Source organism: Balaenoptera physalus, assembly GCF_965194825.1.
Source record: "Balaenoptera physalus genome assembly, chromosome: 15".
NCBI classification, from domain to species: domain Eukaryota; kingdom Metazoa; phylum Chordata; class Mammalia; order Artiodactyla; family Balaenopteridae; genus Balaenoptera; species Balaenoptera physalus.
The window spans coordinates 46279760-46298210 of NC_138894.1; the positions used below are offsets into that span (position 1 = coordinate 46279760).

The following is an 18451-nucleotide window of genomic DNA, read 5'->3' on the forward strand; positions in this document are numbered from 1 at the left end:
GTGGCACATGGGCTCAGTAGTGGTGGCTCACAGGCTCTAGAGCGCAGGCTCAGTAGCTGTGGTGCACGGGCTTAGTTGCTCTGCGGCATGTGGGATCTTCCCAGACCAGGGCATGAACCTGTGTCCCCTGCATTGGCAGGCGGATTCTTAACCACTGCGCCACCAGGGAAGCCAGAAATCACTTTTAGAAAATATATTTACTATCTTGGCCAGAATTCCTTAGAACTCTTTTTTTTTTTTCCCCCTAGAATTCTTTTGGCTCTGTTAGGATGCATTTGCTTGCAAGTAACAGGAAATCTAACTCAACTGTCTGAAACAATAAAAAAAAAAAACATGTTCTCACAAAATGTTCTGGGGTAGTTTAGCCAAAGTGTTAATCACCAGCCCCAGATTTTCATTAAATTGTTCCCCTCTTCCGTCTCTCAGCATAGCAGCTTTGTCCTCCTCTCTTGGCTCTCCTCATGACTGCAATACGGTTTCAGCAACTCCAAGCTTAATGTTCTGACATTACAACATCCAAAGGCCTGAAAGGGAAGAAGAGTACATCCCTTACTCATGCCTATTTTTAAACATCAGGGAAAATTTCCCAGAAGCGCTACAACAGACTTTCCCTCACCTCCCATTATCCATAATCACATGCTCCTGCTTAAATGAACCACTGGCAAGGGAGTCTGAATCACCATTACTAGGCTGGACTAATCAAAATTCACCTTCTGGGGCTAGTAAAGGGTCAGCTTCCTTTACAAGCATTTTACCACTTAATACCTGAACAAAATTGGAATTCTATTAGCAAAGAAAGAAGGGAATGGCTGCTGGGTAAGCAACCAACATTATCTTCCACATAACACTCCTTAATTTGATTGAATAATCTTTAAAGATTTCTTTAGATAGCTGTTTTCCAGTGTATAGGAAAGTTAAAAGAATATATGTTATATTTAGTGGATTAATGAATTTACTTCACCACATTCAGGGATTTGATTTTTATAAATCCAATTATAACCAGTTCAAACCTCCACTCACAGTCCCCTCACTCCTTTGAATCACATCCATCCCACTGCTGGCTTCCCTGGACACATAATTCATTTATCTAGTCACTGGCTTCCTCTCAACCTCAGCAGTCACTGAGATGGAGTCACATCTTCATCTGATCACCGTCTGTGTGGCCCAGTAGAGACCAAGGTATAGCTTGAATGGAGTAGGAAAGAAGGGTGAGCGATGAACAAAGGGATTGCAGGGACGACCCTGCCCCCTTCCCACATATGTTGATTCTAAAACTGGAAAACCAAACAACAATGTTTACATTACTATGATTGTGTAAATACTTTTCACTGAAGAGCCAAAGACTTTTTTCTCTGATTGTACTTTCTTCTCTGGTTCCAGTGCATGACTGAAAGAAGGTCCTCTTCATGTCTCTCCTCTGTTGGGTCCCTTGTTTTTTGGGTAACCACACCTTCTTTTCCTTTTGTTGGTGTATTACATACACAAATAACCTCCTGAGACAGTATGTATGGAAGGTAAACTTCCTGAGTCATTGATTAACTAAAGATCTCTCCACTCAGCTCTCATACCTGATAGTTTAGGCACAGAATTCAAGATTCAAAGCATTTTCTATTGTCTTCTTTGCCTTGCTCCATTGTCCTCTACTTTCCCATGTTGCTCTTGAGAATACAATGTCATTTCAATTCCCTGTAATTTGACTATGGCTTGGTTTTTTCCCTCTGCAGAAGGTTTTAGAGTCTTCTCTTTATCTGTGGCATTGTGAATTTCACTACGATATAGATACACCTTGTTTTTTCATTCTTTTTTTTGGGGGGGGCATCACTTACTTTTACTTTTTATTGTAAAAAGCACATACAAGAATTTTAAGAAATGATTAATATAAGACAAATCAGAACCACGGTTGAGTTATTAAACCCCTTTTTGTATACATACACTAAAATTCCAAAAGTAGAATATCATTAAATATGAGAAATATGGTAGCACTATCATATATACACAGCTCACACAGAGATCTGTCTGGGTCATCTCTGAATCTTTTATGTACATGCCATTGATACAAAAAGCCTGCAATTGAACTTCTACTCTCCAGTTGTCCTTTTCCTGATATATATGGTTAAATATTTAAGGAACTTTAGAGATATAAAGAAAATGCATTGAATGCTAAGAGCTCTATGTGCTTTACTCTGAACAATTGTGCACTGTACCTTGGGAAAAAACTTTTGTAGTCCATTCCTAGCTAAGGTAGTGGAAGACTCTTCTAGTTCCTTTTTAGTCAGTTTATTTTTTTCCTAGTCAGTTATTTGAGGGCGAAGTACAAAAATAGCTTGGGAACCAAATCCCATTTTTACATTGTTAAGTTCATTATAAAATGCCAATCAATTTTTAAAAGTCACTAAAAGGACACTTTCTGTAGCAAAAAAGGGCTAAGTTCAAGTTTTTGTTGTTTGACAAAGACACAATAATGCAATACATACGTCATATAATCATTACAGCCTAAAGTGAAGTGTATGCAGTTTAGGGAAAAACAACTTTGCAATTATTTGTTTCTCCTCTCTGTCCCAAACAATGAGGAGAATCTCTTGTCATTTTATCTATGTACTTCTTTTTTAAACCTTAGTTTATATGCTGAAAGTTTACTAATCTATTTATATTCAAAACATGTAATGGCACTTTTCTAGACACAGTGGCTTCTCAGTGGTTTAGCTGAGTTCTTCTGCATACAATGAATTGACTTCTAGGTAGCTGACAACTCCTGGGTGGGGCTCTCTCCTAGAATGTTTGTTTCAGTGTGAATGACAAGAAGCTGGGCACAGTTCTACCAGATGCCCCAATCCAAGTCTGCTCTTCTATTTTAATTTCTCATTTCAGCCAGTGGCTCTTCCAAGAAAAAATCTTGAGATTATCCTCAATTTTCCACCCCGTCCTACCATTTCATAACTCAATTTCCAAGTTTTGTTGATTTTATTTCCTAAACAGCTCTTGACTCTCATGCTTCCTATTTCATCCCCACTTAATCATTTTATGTGTCAATTTGGCTACGTTATAGTACCCAGTGAATCTATAATTGAGACAGGAAGGAAGAGGGCAGGGCACAACCATTAAGAACAGGATACCACGAAAACTGGTTAGAACCTACTAGGCCCAAGATGGCACAAGATTCGACTGCCAATAGACCTTGAGCCTTATTATACACTCATTGTAATATATTAGCATATGCTAAAGGACACACCCACAGGTGCCATGACAGTTCTGAGGCCGACCATAAAAGGCCAAAAAGTGGGTGGTGCCCCAATTCCTGGAAATCCCCACTCCTTCTCCAAGATAGTTAGAATATTCCTGCCACTTGTTAACCTGTGAAATTACCCAGTCCATAAAAACTAATCATCCGCACACCTTGAGGCCGCTCTCACCTTCTGAGATGGCCCAAACTCTGTGAAGTGTGTTATCTCTCTAAATAAACCTGCTTTCACTTTACTATGGCCTGCTCTTGAATTCTTTTCTGCATGAAATGAAGGACCCTCACTTGGTGGCTGGTGCCAGGGACTCACTCAAGACATGGGACAAGACCATCCTCTGGTGCTCTATTTTTTCCTACAACATAATGATTTCAAAATAAAGTTTTTAAAAATAAAAACTATATAAAGAGTTATGCTCAGAGAAGCCTAGCTTCTCCAACCCTAACCCCTCTACCTCATTCCTGCTGCCCATTGATAAGCAGTTTTTTTATTTTTTGGTTGATTTCTGTTTCTTGTTGCAAAAATAAATAAATGTGTTTGTTGTTGAACTAAAATGGATATATTGCTAAGCAAAATAGTGAATATATATATTTTTTTCAAAATAAATTTTATTTATTTATTTATTTATTTTTGGCTGCATTGGGTCTTTGTTGCTGTGCGTGGGCTTTCTCTAGTTGCGGCGAGTGGGGGCTACTCTTTGTTGCAGTGTGCGGGCTTCTCATTGCGGTGGCTTCTCTTGTTGTGGAGCACGGACTCTAGGCGTGAAGGCTTCAGTAATTGTGGCTCACGGGCTTAGTTGCTCCGTGGCATGTGGGATCTTCCCAGACCAGGGCTCGAACCCATATCCCCTGCATTGGCAGGGAAGCCCCACCTATTTGGATTTTATTCAAATGAAAGGTAAACTTCTATTGTGTTTGAGCCATTTTGGGATTTGCAGTTAGAATTACCTTAAACCAGAATTTAGTGTGTAATAAATTCAGCATCTCAAACTAGTGGAGGAAAGAATTCTATCCAATGCGTGTTTATCGACCCCTTGGAAACTGGGTAGCCATCTGAAGAAAAATAAAGTTGCATCCATAGTTCACACATTATACCATGAAAACTTTCAAATGAATCAAATACTTAAATGGGAAAAATAAAATCATACAAGTTCTAGAAGAAAACATGGAGAATTTCTTTATAGCCTTTAAATGTGAAAGACCTTTCTACATGTGACTCAAAATCTAAAGTCATGAAAGATTAGATTGGTAAATTTGAGTAGCTAAACATAAAAACTCTGAATGGCCAAAAGACACCATTTACCAAGTAAAAGTACAAATGATAAATAGGAAACTTCTTCACTTTGTTTCCTCAGCCTTAAGGGTGGTGTCTATACCTACAATTACTCTAGTACCTCAATGTCCTCTTTTCATTTTTTAAATCCTCCATTGCCTGTTTAATCAATTTCTTTTTTTTTTTTTGGCTAAGTGGCTTGTGGGATCTTATTTCCCAGACCAGGGATCAAACCCGTGCCCCCTGCAGTGGAAGTGTGGAGTCCTAACCACTGGACAACCAGTGAAGTCCCTAACCAATTTCTAATATTAAACCCATCTAGTGAAACACCTAGTATGGTTTCCGTTTCCTGACATACAATCTTTTTATAGTCTTTAATTTTTAAACCAGGTAAACTATTTTTAAAAAACAAGGGACTTCCCTGGTGGCGCAGTGGTTAAGAATTCCCCTGCCAATGCAGGGGACACGGGTTCGAGCCCTGGTCCGGGAAGATCCCACATGCTGCGGAGCAAGTAAGTCCGTGCGCCACAACTACTGAGCCTGCGCTTTAGAGCTCATGAGCCACAACTACTGAGTCCACATGCCACAACTACTGAAGCCCGCGTGCCTAGAGCCCGTGCTCCGCAACAAGAGAAGCCACTGCAATGAGAAGCCCGTGCACCGCAATGAAGAGTAGCCCCCGCTCACCGCAACTAGAGAAAGCTCGCGCCCAGCAACGAAGACCCAACAGAGCCAAAAATAAATAAATAAATAAATAAATAAATAAATAAATTTGTTTAAAAAAATAGAACAAGGTAGTTGGACTTAATCAGATATAAAGGCCTTTAAAAAGCCATAGTAGGGACTTCCCCAGTGGCACAGTGGTTAACAATCCACCTGCCAATGCAGGGGACATGGGTTAGACCCCTAGTCCAGGAAGATCCCACATGCCATGGAGCAACTAAGCCCGTGCGCCACAACTACTGAGCCCGTGCACCACAACAAAAGAAGCCACCGCAATGAGAAGCATGCACACCGCAACGAAGAGTAGCCCCAGCTCACTGCAACTAGAGAAAGCCTGTGCGCAGCAACAAATGCAGCCAAAAAGAAATTAAAAAAAAAAAAGTTAAAAAAAGAAAGCTGTAGTAATTAAGACAGTGTAGTTCTAGCACAGGATTAGACAAAGACCAATGGAACAAACTAAGGATCCCAGAAAAGCTTATACATAAATGGAAACATGATACTACATGACAGGCAGCATTATAAGTCAGGGAAGAAAGTATGAATGAAGCTGAAATCATTTTATATTTAAATGGAAAAAAATAAGAATCAGATCCCGGGACTTCACTGGTGGTGCCGTGGTTAAGACTCTGTGCTCCCAATGGATCAACTAGGGTTCAATCCCTGGTTGGGGAACTGGATCCCACATCCATGCCACAACTAAGGAGCCCGTGAGCCACAACTAAAGGAAACTGCCTGCTGCAACTAAGGAGCCCATGTGTCACAACAAAGGAGCCTGTGAGCCACAACTAAGGAGCCTGAAAGCCACAACTAAGACCCGGCGCAACCAAATAAATAAAATAAATAAATATTAAAAAAAGAAAAAAGAATCAGATCCCCACTTTGTATCACACACGAAGTCAATACCAGATAGATTAAAGTTCTAAGTGTGAAAAGGCAAAACTTTAAAACTTTTAAAAAACTTTTAAATTTATTTTTGGCTGTGTTGGGTCTTCGTTGCTGCGCGCGGGCTTTCTCTAGTTGCGGCGAGCGGGGGCTACTCTTCATTGCGGTGCACGGGCTTCTCATTGTGGTGGCTTCTCTTGTTGCAGAGCACAGGCTCTAGGAGCACGGGCTTCAGTAGTTGCAGCACAGGGGCTCAGTAGTTGTGGCTTGCAGGCTCTAGAGCGCAGGCTCAGTAGTTGTGGTGCATGGGCATACTTGCTCCGCGGCATGTGGGATCTTCCTGGACCAGGGCTCGAACCCGTGTCCCCTGCATTGGCAGGTGGATTCTTAACCACTGCGCCAACTGGGAAGTCCCAAAATTTAAAAACTTTTGAAAGTAAATATTGGTGTAAATATTTGAATAAGAAAGGATTTCTTGGGCTTCCTTGGTGGCGCAGTGGTTGGGAATCCGCCTGCCAATGCAGGGGACAAGGGTTTGAGCCCTGGTCCGGGAAGATCCCACATGCCGCGGAGCAACTAGGCCCGTGGCCACAACTACTGAGCCTGTGTGCCACAACTACTGAAGCCCGCGCGCCTGGAGCCCATGCTCCGCAACAGGAGAGGCCATGACAATGAGAAGCCCGCGCACCACAATGAAGACCCAACACGACCAAAAATAAAAACAAACAAATAAATAAATTAAAAAAAAAAAAAAGAAAAAGAAAGGATTTCTTAAATGAGACTCAGAAAGTACTAACCATAAGGGAAAAAACTGTCAAATATGACTACGTTAAAATTAAATTCCACGAACAAAGGCACCTTAAACAAAGTGGAAAGCAATGCCACAGTCTGGAAGAAGATATTTATAGTGCATAGAATCAATAAAGGATTAGTAGCCAGATTATAAACATATCCTACAAAATCAGATTTAAAAAACTCAATAGAAAAATGGGCAAAGGATATCAACAGGCAATTTTCAAAAGACTAAACACACTTGGGCAATAAACATCTGAATATATGCTCAACCTCAGTAATAATCAGGAGCATATAAATAAAAATAACAAGTCACCATTTCATACTCATTAGACTAATAAAAATTAAAGTCTATCAGTACCTTGGTAACCATTCACAAACATTCAGACCCTAAAGGTAGGAATGGGGATGCTTTGAGGTGATCACGTCTTGTTTTGGCCAATTAAATGTGAGCAGAAGTGATGTCCGTCACTTCTGTGCAGCAACTTTCACAGCCAGAGTGCGAGCCCTTTAGCTCTTTCTCCCTGCCTCTCAGAAGCACGTGTCAGGATGGATCCTCTCAGCCCAGGTCCCTGAGTGACTGCGACGAACGGCCCTTCACTGTTTACCTGCACTGCACTTGCAGCAAGAAACAAACCTTTGAATTAAGTCACTGGTGGTTCTTGGTTATTGTGGCTTAATTTAGTCATCCTGACTGATACAACCTTCATTGTTGGTGAGGAAGGTGAACAACAGGGACCCTCACATACTGCTAGCAGGAGGCCAAGCTGGTACAGCAACTCTGGAGAAAAGTTTGGAAACTTTTAGTCAATTTGTGCAACTCATATATGCACAAGGACAATGATGGAAAGTTTTTATTGCAGCATTATTTTAAGAAAAAAACTGAAAATAAACTCACTGCCCACTGACAGGAAATAGATATATACATTTTTGTAGATTCATAGAATAGATGACTATAGAGTAGCTAAAATAAACAAACAGAAGCTATCTGTCTCAAAATGTATAAATCTCAAAAACATAATTTAGAGTATAAAAAATCATATAAGGAGATGAGTTCACTATATAAAGTTTAAATAGTATATTATGTTATGGATACATAGTATATGTAGTAAAAGTATAACAACATGCATGGGCATAATAAACATCAAATTCAGGGAAGTGTTTACTTCTGGGAAAGGAAGAGCTAGAAGCAGTGTTATCTATATAGGGTGAGGGTATTTGAAATGCTTCATTTCTTAAAAAAATATATATATATCATATTATTATGTTAAAATGCTGGGTGGTAGGTACCTGAATGTTTGTTGTATTATCCTCTGTACTTTTCTGTCTAGTTGAAATATTTAATAATAATTAAAAAGAAAACACAGGCAAACAACAATGAAAAGAAAGAGCATCTATAATTCTGCCTCACCTGCTCCATCCCTGAAATAACCTCTATTAACATATTGGTGTAAACCTGTCTAATGCTTCTCTGTGTCTTTGTGTCTCTGCCCAGCTGGCTAGGAGGAACAGGGTGGCAAGCCTTCAGATAACTGCAGTGAGGACACTGCAGAGTTTTGCAGGCTAGATATTTTGGACCTCAACTTACTCATTTAGAAGACATAGTTTTGCTAAGTTAAAATATTTATTAAAAGGAGAAACATTTCATTATTCTATATTTAAGAATTTGCATTAATTCATTTCCCATCACTTATTTTGATTTTTTTAACATTTTTCCTCTCTCAATTTTTCAGAACTATTAGAGACTTCTAAATGCATATAAAACCTTTAGAATAAACATACAAAAGCATGGCTATGAGAATAGACAATTCTGGCATTGAAGAAGGGCGTCATATTTAAGCTTGATCTTTTAAGTGGTGTTTCTCGTTTTGTTTTTCTGCTTTTCTACCTTTTTCTCATTTGCCTTCTAGGATTCCTTATTAGCTAAAATTCCTCTTGTCAGCTCTTTCCCCAATATTCTGTTTCCTTCTACAAACAATATGTGTATGCACACTTGGTAAGGAAGACTAAGCAAGCATGAAGCTTAATGTGATTTAATTTAAACTATGGTTTCCTTGAGCTTTTAGCGCCGCCTTGTGGCAGCACTCTGATGTCAGAATCTATGCTTTCCCGATTTCTTTTTATGCTCCTGAACACAACTCTGACTGAGGTTTACAGTATTAGTCATTTAAAGATACCATGTCACATAGCAGTATGGTTCTCAACGTGTCTGCAATAGAGTCACCTGGTGACCTTTAAAAAAATACTAACCTAGGCCCACTCCAGAACCACTGTCAGAGAGACTTACACTGATTTGTTGGACAAAGCTAGATATTTAACAAATATTCAGCTATCGCACATCACTTACTGGGAAAAAGTGATGTTTCTTCCCTGAGTATATGACTACTTAACATTAGAAATGAATAATGCACTTTAGAAATCCCCCCTCAAGTATTTGTTCTTGATGTAAAATAATTCTGACAGTTGCCTATGTTTCTTGCTGAAGTTTCACTTTTTCTTAATTTTTTTTGAAATTCTCACCGGCATGTGGGATCTTAGTTCCCCGACCAGGGATCAAACCCGTGCCCCCTGCAGTGGAAGCGTGGAGTCTTAAACCACTGGACCGCTAGGGAAGTCTCTTGAGAGTCTCATAATTTCAATGGTCAATAGCTTCTGGTTGGCTCCATTTTTTTTTTTAAAGAATTTTTGATGTGGACCATTTTTAAAGTCTTTCTTGAATTTGTTACAATATTGCTTCTGTTTTATGTTTTGGTTTTTGGCCGTGAGGCATGTGGGATCTTAGCTCTATGACCAGAGATCAATCCGTACCCCCTGCATTGGAAGGCGAAGTCTTAACCACTGGACCACCAGGGAAGTCCTCAATTTTTTTCTTTAATTTGGGAAAATACATTATCCACAGACAAGCATAGTCTAAAACAACCTACCACTCAAAATTAACAAATGTGAACACCGTTGTTTGTTTCATATATAATTTTACTAACACAGCATTAAGAGTTGGTTGGGGAGTCAAGGTCAATAACAGCAGCAAAAGCACTGAGAACATCTGACTGCTAAACTGTGGCAACGTTGTGAATGCAACACGATTCAGAGAAGAGAGAGGTCAGCAGATTCATGGAGAAGGTGACATTTGAGCAGGGACCTGGAGCAAGGGGAAAACTTCAATAGGTAGCAAAGCAAGAGAGCAATCTAGATGGGAGAACAGCATGAGGCAAGGCCAAAAGTGGGAATGAGCACAACATAGTTATTTCTAAGTGATAATGGTCTAATAATATTTTACATTTTTTGAGCACTTACGTATGTCAGGCACTGTTCTAATTGCTTTACATGCATGTGTTAACTTGTTTAACATAGCAATACCGTCATCAAGGGCACATTGCTCAGGTCATTCTTTTCTGTTTCTCTTAGACAAGTTGCCATGTCTGGGACTCAGTTTCTCCATCTGGAAAAAAGAAAAAAGCAGATAATACTGTTCTGTGCATGGATATGTGCATATAGGTAAACATAAGAAGAGACTAAATAGAAAATGATATACCTGTTAGGGTAAATTGGTAGATAAATGGTAACTCTATGTTTAATTTCTTTTGAAGAACTTCCAGACTGCTTTGCAAAGTGCAAAATAGCTGCTCCATTTTACATTCTCACCAGGAGTTCATGAGGATTCCAATTTTGCCACATTCCTGGCAACATTATTAGGTGGCTTTTTGGTGATAGCCATTCTACTGGGTATGAAGTGGTAACTCGTGGTTTTCATTTGCATTTCCCTCATGGCTAATGATGTTGAGCATCTTTTCAAGTGGTTTTGGCCAAATGGCCATCTTCTTTGGAGAAATGTCTATTCAAATCCTTTACCATTTAAAAAACTGGGTTGTCTTTTTTAAATTTTGAGTTGTAAGAGTTCTTTATAAATTCTGGATATAAGTCCCTTATCAGATATGTGATTTGTAAATATTTTCTCCCATTCTATAGGCTGTCTTTTCACTTTCTTGATTGTGTCCACTGAAGCACAAATGTTTTTAATCTTGGTAAAGTCCTATTTATCTATTTTTCCTTTTGTTGCTTGTGCTTTTAGTGTCTTATCTAAGTATCCATTGCTAAATCCAAGGTTGTAAAGATTTACCCCTGTGTTTTCCTCTAAGAGTTTTACAGTCTGCTTTTACAATTAGGTCTTAGATCCATTTTGAATCAATTTTTTGTATATAGTGTGAGATGGGGTCTAACTTCACTCCTTTGCATGAAGCTATCATTTTCCCAGCACCATTTGTAGAAAAGACTGTTCTTTCGCCATTGAATGGTCTTGGCACTATTGTTGAAAATCAGTTGGCCATAAATAGATGGGTTTATTTCTGGACTCTCAGTTCTGTTTCATTGATCTGTATGACTATCCATATGCTAGTACTACACTGCCTTGATTACTGCACCTTTGTAGTAAGAGTTGAAATCAGAAAGTTTGAACCCTTTGTTCTTTTCCAAAATTGTTTTGGCAGTTCTGGGTCCCTTGAGTTTCCATATGAATTTTAGGATTGGTTTGTCAATTTCTACAATGAAGCCAGCTGGAAATCTGACAGGAACTGTGGTGAATCTGTAGATCAAGTTGAAGGGTATTACCATCTTAACAATATTAAGTGTTCTGATCCATGAACATGGGATAATCTTCCCATTTATTTAGATCTTCTTTAATTTCTTTCAACGATATCTTGTAGTTTTCAGAGTACACATATTACACTTCTTTTGTGAAATTTTTTCTTAAGTATTTTATTCTTTTTGATGCTATTGTAAAGGGAATTTTTAAAAATTTAATATTTATATTTTTCATTGCTAGTATATAGAAATAAATTGATTTTTGTATATTGATTGTATATCCTGAAATCTTGAACTTAATTATATGTTCTAATAGTTTTTTAGTGGATTTCTTGGGAGTTTCTATATACAAGATCATGTCATCTGTGAATAGATATGGTTTTACTTTTTATAAAATTTATTTTATTTATTTTATTTATTTATTTTTGGCTGCGTTGGGTCTTCGTTGCTGTGCATGGGCTTTCTCTAGTTGCGGTCAGTGGGGGCTACTCTTTGTTGCGGTGAGCGGGCTTCTCATTGCGGTGGCTTCTCTTGTTGCAGAGCACGGGCTCTAGGCGCATGGGCTTCAGTAGTTGTGGCTCGCGGGCTCTAGAGCGCAGGCTCAGTAGTTGTGGCACACAGGCTTAGTTGCTCCGCGGCATGTGGGATCTTCCCAGACCAGGGCTTGAACCCATGTCCCCTGCATTGGCAGGCGGATTCTTAACCACTGCGCCACCAGGGAAGCCCTACTTCTTTTCCTATTTGGATGCATTTCATTTTCTAGCATGGAAGACAAATTGCAAACCAACAGACAAAAAAGAAAGAAAGAAGGGGTTTCCCTGGTGGTCCAGTGGTTAAGACTTTGCCTTCCAGTGCAGGGGGTGCGGGTTCAATCCCTGGTCGGGATCCCACATGCCTAGGGGCCGAAAAACCAAAACATAAAACAGAAGCCATATTGTAACAAATTCAATAAAGACTCAAAGAAAAAAAAGAAAAGAAAAAAATAATGATGTAATAATGTCAGATTTGTGATTTGTACAGAAATAAACTATGATGATGTAATGAGAGTGACTTGGGTAGCTACTTTAGATTGGGTACATGGAAATGCCTCCTGTGAGGAAATGACATCTAACCTAAAATCTGAATTATAATAAGGAGGCTTCTAGACAGTGGGAACAGTAATGTGAAGGAGCTAAATGGTGGGAATGAGCTTACTTATCGGAGGACCAGGTAGGCCCTGTGACTGGAATGTAGTAGCAAGAGGGCAAAGGAGACTGAGAGGCAGCCAGGGCTAGGCTGTGTGGGGCTCTGTAAGCCCGGGCAATGGAAGTAGGATTTTATTCTAGGTTTGATGAGGTGCTACTGGAGTGTGATGTGATCTGATTCACATTTCAAAATTACTGTAGTTGCTTTGTGAATACTAGAGGTTAGAGTGGGAGCTGGAATCACTTAGGAGGCTTGGAGATGTTAATAACTTGGAGTGATGGATTATGGCGATGGAGGGAAGCAAATGGATGTTAGGTTTTATATCAGACTTGCCGATGAATTGGATGTGGGGAGTGAAGGAAAAAGAGGAATTATGAGAAATTTCTAAACATTCGGCTTGTGCACTTGAGTGGGCAGTAGTGCCATTTACTGAACCAGCAGGGAGTTGGTGGTGGGTTGGGGAGGTATAACACAAGTCCTGCTTTTATTATGTTAAGTTGGAGACACCTACTGATATTCCAGATACAAATGTCAAGTAGGCACTTGGATAAACAAGGCTAGAACCACAGGGAGTGAGCTGGGATCACCTGTTTTCAGTTTGAAGGAGCTGCCAGTGAGCCAGGAGGCACTCTAAGAGAAAATGTTTCAGGTAATCCAAGGTAAAATTGTTTCAAGGTGTTGGAATGTGCTGATAGGCCTAGACTTCAATCCCAGTGTGCGGATTACTTTAGCTCCCTGAACTTTCTTCTCCACCTATAAAATGGGGATAATACCCGATTTGGGGGTTTATTGTGAGACTGAAGGAGATAAGGCACTTAAGAGAGCTAGCAGCATTCTCAGCAGCTACTAATTTAGCAACCACTCTTCTACAGTTTGATAAGAACTACTCTTGTCATAGACAAATAGTAAAAGCAAAACTAGCTACGTTTTCTCAAGGAAAGATAATCTTGGAAAGAGAGCTTTTATAAGACCATGCTGCAGCCTCACTCTCTCCTTCAGTAAACCTCTCCGAAGACAGCCCAGGTCACTCACCACCACATAGCAGGAAATAGTTTTCCTATCTCTTCCTACAAATCCTGTTTGTACTGCTTAAATAAGGCAAGAGGTTTAGTATAACGAAGTAACAAACGATGTCACAGCAACCACTGAACTATTATGTGCCTCTTTTCTTTCTTGCATTAAACAAACACACATCAGTCTTAGCAACTCAAGTTACAGGAAGAGGGATATCAATCTCCCATCTTAAAGACTTTTAAGGGCACTTCCCAAATATTAAAATAACAGGGAATTCCCTGGTGGTCCAGTGGTTAGGACTCCACACTCTCACTGTGAAGGGCCCGGGTTTAATCCCTGGTCAGGGAACTAAGATCCCACAGTGCAACAATAATAATAGTTAACATTTCTGGAGGCCTTACGATTAGCCAGAAAATACTGTGCTAATTGTTTTAGATCTCTAAATCATTTACCCGCCCCCCCAACAGTCCTATAAAAGTGGAAATAATATTATCCCCATATCATCCTCCCCGATAGATCAGCTTTAAATGAGAGAGTTAGCCAATTAGAAATGAACTGGCTAGGGACTTCTCTGGTGGTGCAGTGGTTAAGAATCCACCCGCCAATGAAGGGGACACGGGTTCGAGCCCTGGTCAGGGAAGATTCCACATGCTGCGGAGCAACTAAGCCCATGTGCCACAAATACTGAGCCTGCGCTTTAGAGCCCGTGCACCACAACTACTGAGCCCGTGAGCCAAAACTACTGAGCCTGCGCGCCTAGAGCCCGTGCTCCGCAACAAAGAGAAGCCACCGCACTGCAATGAAGAGTAACCCCCGCTTGCCACAAAGAGATAGCCCGCGCGCAGCAACAAAGACCCAACGCAGCTAAAAATAAATAAATGAATAAATTTTAAAAAAGAATTGGACTGGCTAGGTATCCCCAGTGCCTTTTAACTGAGCTGTGTGAAAAGGTGAGGTTCATAATAGTTCTTTAAGGAATAGTTGAGGGTTGAAGAATTGTTATTATTAAACAAATTATTATTTGTTTGTTTGTTTTTATACTAAGATTTGCCTGTGGCAGATTAGCATGATAGGGCTTCAGCCTCAGCTTCCAAAGCACTTAGCATATCTCACAATACCTGGCTGAGTGTTCTGAAGAAGGACAATAACAAAATGACCCAACAGTATGGAATCAGCACTGTTACCAAATTATCTTTTCTGCAGTATTTTACCCTTAAATGTTTTGTTGAATCTTTACCAGGGTAATCTCATTTGAAACAACCTTAAAATTTACAAAGTTCACCTCTTCCATGAAAACCTGTGATCTAGAGCCCATCCGAACATTTTTGAGAAGATGGAATGATTCAGATCAAGGGACTTTGCAAACAACTTTTGTCATTAATGTTTATTTCAATTAAATAAATGTGAATTCAGAATTAATGGAAGATAAAACCTCAAAGTATTTGGCAAAACAAATGCTATTACGAGTTTGATTAAAATGTTTGTGGTACCTGTGCTTGAATTACAGATGTCCACAAAATTAAAAGCACATTCTGAAGAAAATCAAATTCTGATAAATTCTGTTTGTAAAAATTCAGCGGTACAGTCCCCCCAGGGGAGAAGTAATTTGCCTTGTTACCATCAGTTAAAAATCAAATGAGCATGTTTTCCTCTTTTAATTGTGACCGTCACAGCACTGTAGAACATGTACAAACCTAAACCCTTTTGATCAGAGTAAACTAAACAAGACGCTGGTATTTAACAGGGTGTACAGATCATGTAGTATAAAACATTTTCTTTTGAAAATAAAAATTTTATAATCTGTTTCAAAAATATCAAACAATTGAAAAATATATCGACTGCAACAAAATTTCCAAACAGAAGTTCAAAAATCTTGGCAAAGCCATACATATAACATCAAATAAAATCTAGCTTCACTTACCAACTAAAACACTCATTAAAAATAATGATTTCTGTATGTCTAAACTGAGTGTAACACTTGGACATTTCAATAGAAATTGCTGTTCTATCATACACTATTAAAGTCTGTTCTCTAATTTGAAGAAATTTCAATTATAAGGCAAAGGAAGACTAAAAATAGAAACAGTGCATCTTAAAGTTTTTCAGAGACCTACATATAAGTAATTTCCAAACACATAATTTTTATATGCTTATGGTTTGGAACAAATTTTCCCTGAGCACTCTTTCTGCTTGGTTAGAAAATTAAAACATGATCTATAGAATAGAATTTGATTTTGACTTTTCTTAAATATATGCAATTTTTCATCCATCAAATGTATTTGGGAATCTTTCCTTCTAGACATCTCTAAAGTAATAACTAATTATAACTGTTTTAAGGGGCTATTCGAATGGCTATAGAAATATGGTTGAGTTTTAGTGCCCTGAGAACTGTACAGAGGGTGTCTCATACAACTGAAATGATTTACTAGCCTTAAAGTTATCAACGATTATTTTAACAAATTCAGAATGGTACTAGCTTCACAGAAGAAAGAGGTAATAATCAGTAATTCCAGCTCAGATGACCAATAATAAGTACTAAAAACTAAAAAAAACCAAACCAACAACAAAAAAAACACAACTAAAAAAAAAAAAAAAGAGTTGGATTAACATTGTGCTTTCTATGGAATAATGCTGAAAAAAATTAAGGCTTCTGCCCAACACAGGAACTACTTCATCTTGAAAATTTATTTAATGCAGTCTTGAGATCTGTAACTCCTTAATAGTCATGCAAACTTAAAATTAGCATCACTGGAAATTTCATCACACAAATTGCAGTTCTCAGTGCTATCCCAAGATTTACAGCCCAAAAGACATACTATAATTAGTGCACATGTACCATACCACTACCAGCTGTGTTCCCCTAATTTTTAAGGTCTTAAAAAACTCTTAGCTGCTTGAGAGTTTAGACCTCTTCTCTTTCAAATAAATAAAGGATAACAAATACTAGGAGCCTTAACTATGCAAATCTGTAAATACTAATTTTCTACATAGCCTAGCATCACACCAAAGGAAAATTAGGTTTAAGAAGTTTCATATTTACAATTAGATTTCATAAGACCTAACTATATATTTCCCTTAGCACTACGATTTATGTGGCTTGCAAGAATAATTAATAAATAACTTAAAACATTTAGAAGTCATCGTTCTGAAGACCTTCAAGAAGTGATGAGCAATTTCAAATGTCCAGAGGTGAGTCTTCTGTCTTCTTAGTTATATTTTAAGGTGCTTTATGCAGGCCGACCTTGACCAAAACGACTTTTAGACCTAGATTTTTTAAACAGAAAAGAAGGTCAGAGGTGCTTCTAAAACAATAAGTTGCCACTGCTTTAGGTCATGTTTGCTTGACAGTGTCAAAGTTTAATGAAACTTCATGTAGCTCCATAATCCATTTTCAAAAATTCTTGGAGATGTATTTTGGAATTCAGATATTTTTTAATTTGGGGGAAATAATATGTACATATATTGTATATCATGAATCTGGAGCAGTGCCCCACAACCAAACACATTAATACTTCTTCAGTGAAACAAATGAGCATTTACATTAAGTGGGATAAGTAAAAACTATAAATAGTACCACAGTAGCTCAGGTCAGGCTTGAGTTGCCACAAATGTATGAAAAAAGCTTTTGGCTTTCTGAGCTTTCTGGATTTCAGAATTGCAGATAAGGCATTTGGATCTGTAGTATTAATAATCAAATCTCAGTAACTGTTAATCTTTCAAAAAAAATCTGTGCTGTAAAATGACACAGAACATACAAATTAGATTTTATTAAGAGAGATAGAACAAGAAACAAGAAAAGTTTCAATGATTTATATAAAGTAGTAATATATTATCTACAAATAGTATAAAAATTCTGCTAATTCACACTATAGCTTACATTTTTATCACAGTTGGATCAGAACGGAGCTGACTCAATAAACAAAAAACTTTTAAAAACGTATACTTTCATTAAATTTTGTGATCATGACCTTTTAAAGTCTTAACTTTTAAGTTAAAATCTGGTTCTAATTAATGTCTTGATGATCAAATCCCTGAAACAAAATAAAACCAAACTCAAATTATGTGCTTCTAGTGTTCATATGATTTTTCCAAAAAAAAAAAAAATCACTTCAAAGCTAGTGGCATTCTGAATTCATTTATGCTGATTCACCTTGTGTTTTTCTCTGAGCTGCTTTGCCGTGCATTGACTGGCACTGAGGCCTTGATTTGTGCTTCGAGCCTGGAATAAATACCTCCTGCAAACTGCAGAATAAAGGAGAAAAATTAAGTTATTATCGTTAAGGAACCAGTAGAAGCTCTGCTTTATTGAAATGGCATTACTTGTTAACTTAGAAGTAATTTTATTTTGATTTTTTAAATTCAGGCTCTGAGTTACAATTTATTTTTATTATTTTATATAAGTAAAATTCACCCATTTTAGTGCACTGTTCTGAGTTTTGACAAGTGCATACAGTTGTGTAACCACTCATAATGGAGACATAAAACAGTTCAAACACCCCAAGAAAATCCCCTTGTGCCCCTTTTAAGTCCAACGATTTGACACTACCAATTCCTGGCAACCACTGACTTGTTTTATGTCCCTATACTTTTGTATTTCCCAGAACATTATATAAATAGAACCATACAGTCTGTAGCCTTTTGAATCTGGCTCCTTTTGCTTAGCATAATGTGTAGGATATTCATCTATGTTGCAACATGTATCAATAGCTCATTCTTTTTATCTATTCTACAGTCTTACTCATTTATCATGTAAAGGACATTTGGGTTGT

General features: G+C 38.2%; 1 protein-coding gene and 1 long non-coding RNA gene across 5 annotated transcripts in view; both read right to left on the bottom strand.

The window, feature by feature from the left end:
• Window positions 1-3840: 3840 nt before the first annotated feature.
• Window positions 3841-14674, bottom strand: LOC309643719. Its single transcript, XR_014254026.1, has 2 exons — window positions 10438-14674; window positions 3841-10344 (listed from the first exon to the last, which is right to left on the bottom strand). It is a non-coding gene; the product is annotated as an uncharacterized lncRNA (long non-coding RNA).
• A 957-nt stretch (window positions 14675-15631) lies between these two features.
• Window positions 15632-18451, bottom strand: part of SANBR (SANT and BTB domain regulator of CSR) — a 66091-nt gene continuing 63271 nt past the window's right edge. For all 4 annotated transcript variants that reach the window (XM_082426617.1, XM_082426618.1, XM_082426616.1 and 1 more), the window contains 2 exons: window positions 17833-17924; window positions 15632-16946 (listed from right to left, as the gene is read on the bottom strand). In XM_082426617.1, the coding sequence (XP_082282743.1) occupies window positions 16910-16946; window positions 17833-17924 (129 nt within the window). In that variant the 3' untranslated portion in view covers window positions 15632-16909. The remainder of the gene's footprint in view (window positions 16947-17832; window positions 17925-18451) is intronic.